This window comes from Loa loa (genome assembly GCF_000183805.2).
Source record: "Loa loa unplaced genomic scaffold supercont3.73, whole genome shotgun sequence".
NCBI classification, from domain to species: domain Eukaryota; kingdom Metazoa; phylum Nematoda; class Chromadorea; order Rhabditida; family Onchocercidae; genus Loa; species Loa loa.
Window position 1 is genome coordinate 36,085 of NW_018108253.1, and position 2,771 is coordinate 38,855.

The following is a 2,771-nucleotide window of genomic DNA, read 5'->3' on the forward strand; positions in this document are numbered from 1 at the left end:
GAAAAAAAGATGATTGAAAATTATAAATCATTGATGGTTGCAAAAATGAATAAGAGTAAAAATATTGATTAGTATTTAATATTTATATTCTGACGGATCGTAACAGCCATAATATTTTTTATATAATTGGAATCAAAAAATTACAAAACATTTTAATTAATAACCCATTAATATGTATAATTAGATATTGAATAATTATAGGAAAAAAAAAAAAAAAGAAAACAATAATAAAAAGATGATAGTGACATGAGAAGATAATATTTTCATTCCTTAGAATATATCAATTTTTTGGATATTTCAAAATTTCGCATTCAAATTATCCAATAGAATTATATTTTTAATTTTATTTCTTTTTTCTAAATTCAAACATTTTTGATTAATTGTATCAAATTTTATAATTATTAAATATTTGTGCCATTAATTCAAATTTACAGGGATTAAAATCGTATGAAATCATCCCATTAAAATTGGTAAAAAGAATAGATAACTATATTAATCGATAAGCAAAAATTTGGCAGAAATTTGAAAAAATGTAAAAGTTTTTAAATTTTAAATTCATTATTAACTTATTGATAGCGTAAAACTTTGAGCACTGTAAAATTTAAAAAAATACAAAGCAATTGAAATTTTCCAGATAATATTGGAAATTAAAAATAATAAATGAGATAAAAAATGTGTGTGTGTGTGTGTGTGTACGTCTGTCCGTCTGTCTGTCTGTGTTTGTGTTTGTATCTGTGTCAATTTAGTGTCAACGTTGTTTAAATTTAGATGTTTAAACAGAACATTTAAGTGCAAATATTTCAATTAAAACTATTTATAACTAAAATAAAAATAACTTGAAATGATAAAAGAATTGGTACATTGATTAATTTAAAATTATATTTTAGTTATTTTAAACAAATTCATTTCTAAATTATTTAGTAATTTATATAAAATTTGATGAATTATTTAAGCTAGATTTTATGAATAAATGATTGTTAAATTGGATTAATAATTAAATTATTTTGCAAAATTTTATTTCAATATTTAAGAGAGCAACAATAATTTAAAAAAAAAAGAAAAAGACTTTTGAATGTATGAAATAAATTAAATGGAAGAAAAGGAAAATAGACAAAAGATAATAATAAAAGAAAGAAAAAGAAATTGTAACTTCGAATCAAAAAATTCAAATTAAATTTAAACAAAATTAAATTAGAATTAAATTAAATTTAAATAAATGATTTGTTTTTTTTTTATAAGTTAAAATGACTGATAAAACTTAATTATTACATATTGTAGAAAAAAAGAATTTTGTAAATTATAAAATATAAAAAGTTAAATAACTTACCTGTGATGATGTTACTGATTCATTACTTAAAACGCTATCAGTACGCTGTAATGATATCATTGCTTGTACTCCTCCTGTAACGGTTATATCATTTAATAAATTATTACCATCAGTACTTTTGCGCGTACATCCATTCAATGTATTCGCACATTTGCCTGATTCCATTGTATTATGATTATTATTTTCTGAAATAAAGTAATAATAGTGATAAAATAAAAAGTATTAGTTATGATTATAATTAATTTAATAAAATAATTAATTACAAATTGGAATAGATAGATAATGATAATTGTTTGTAAATATAATTTAACAAATTTATCTATGTCAAATGATTAAAAAAAAAAAAAATAGTCAAACAAAGGGGAGAGATAAAAAATGATAAAACAGATTGATAAATGACATATTTTATTATCAATTATTTTATCTTTTTAATATTTTTTTATCTTGGAGAGATAAAAAATGACAAAAAAGATTGATAAATGATATATTTTATCATTAATTGTTTTATCTTTTTAATGTTTTATCTTCAATTTTTTTTTTAATTTTTTCAGACATTTCTTTCGCTTTTTTCTTCTCAGAAAAATTTCTGCTTCATTTTTCTAATCAGATAATCAACATTTTATTGATTTTTTAGCTTTTTTTTTTTCAAAATGTTGTTAATGATTTTGTGATATTTCGATACAAAATATCTATTTGGAATATTTGATTAAATAAATTGATTAATCGATCCATTTAATTACAGCAATTTTTGATTGATAATTACAAACAATGCTAATAACGATGAGGGAAAATATAATAGTAATAATAAAAAATGAAATATTATCAAACAATTTTATTTTATGTTATCATTAATGATGTAATTTCAAATTTTGAGTAATTTCCTTGTAAAAAAAATTAAGCAAAAAAAAGAAGAAGCAAATAAAGTAAGTAAATATGAAATTAAAAAGTTATATAAATAATGGAATATCATGAATATTAATAAAATACAAATAAACAATAATTGTACCATTCTGATTATCATTCAAAAAAAAATTCAATTTTTGGAGATAAATAATTCCAACAATAAATTTTAACAAATTTTATTTTTATTTTCTTTCTTTTACAAATTTAGAAACTAAAATAAATTCTATTAATTAAAACTATCAGGAAAATTTTTACATACCCTCATTCTGCTTTTTAGTAATTTCTTTTTTTAACTGCTTTGCACCGGCAGTTTGATTCGGTTTCGTATTCGTTGAATTTTCGTCATTACTTCTGAGTCCTACAAAATATAATTATACCCAATTATTTGTATTATTTTAGAATAAAATTTAAATTTTCGAAAAGAATTATTGATTTCATTAGGAAATAAATTAAACTATTAACTATATTTTTTTTTCATTAACATATATATATATATATATATATATATATATATATATATATATATATATATATATATTAT

The 2,771-nt window shown here is 19.0% G+C and overlaps 1 protein-coding gene across 1 annotated transcript in view; it reads right to left on the reverse strand.

The window, feature by feature from the left end:
* Positions 1-1,239: 1,239 nt before the first annotated feature.
* The window catches only part of LOAG_17421 (hypothetical protein), a gene marked incomplete at both ends in the record, with an annotated part of 1,915 nt that continues 383 nt past the window's right edge, over positions 1,240-2,771 (reverse strand). The window contains 3 exons of the mRNA XM_020450084.1: positions 1,240-1,248; positions 1,328-1,512; positions 2,490-2,588. Of these exons, the coding sequence (XP_020306290.1) occupies positions 1,240-1,248; positions 1,328-1,512; positions 2,490-2,588 (293 nt within the window). The remainder of the gene's footprint in view (positions 1,249-1,327; positions 1,513-2,489; positions 2,589-2,771) is intronic.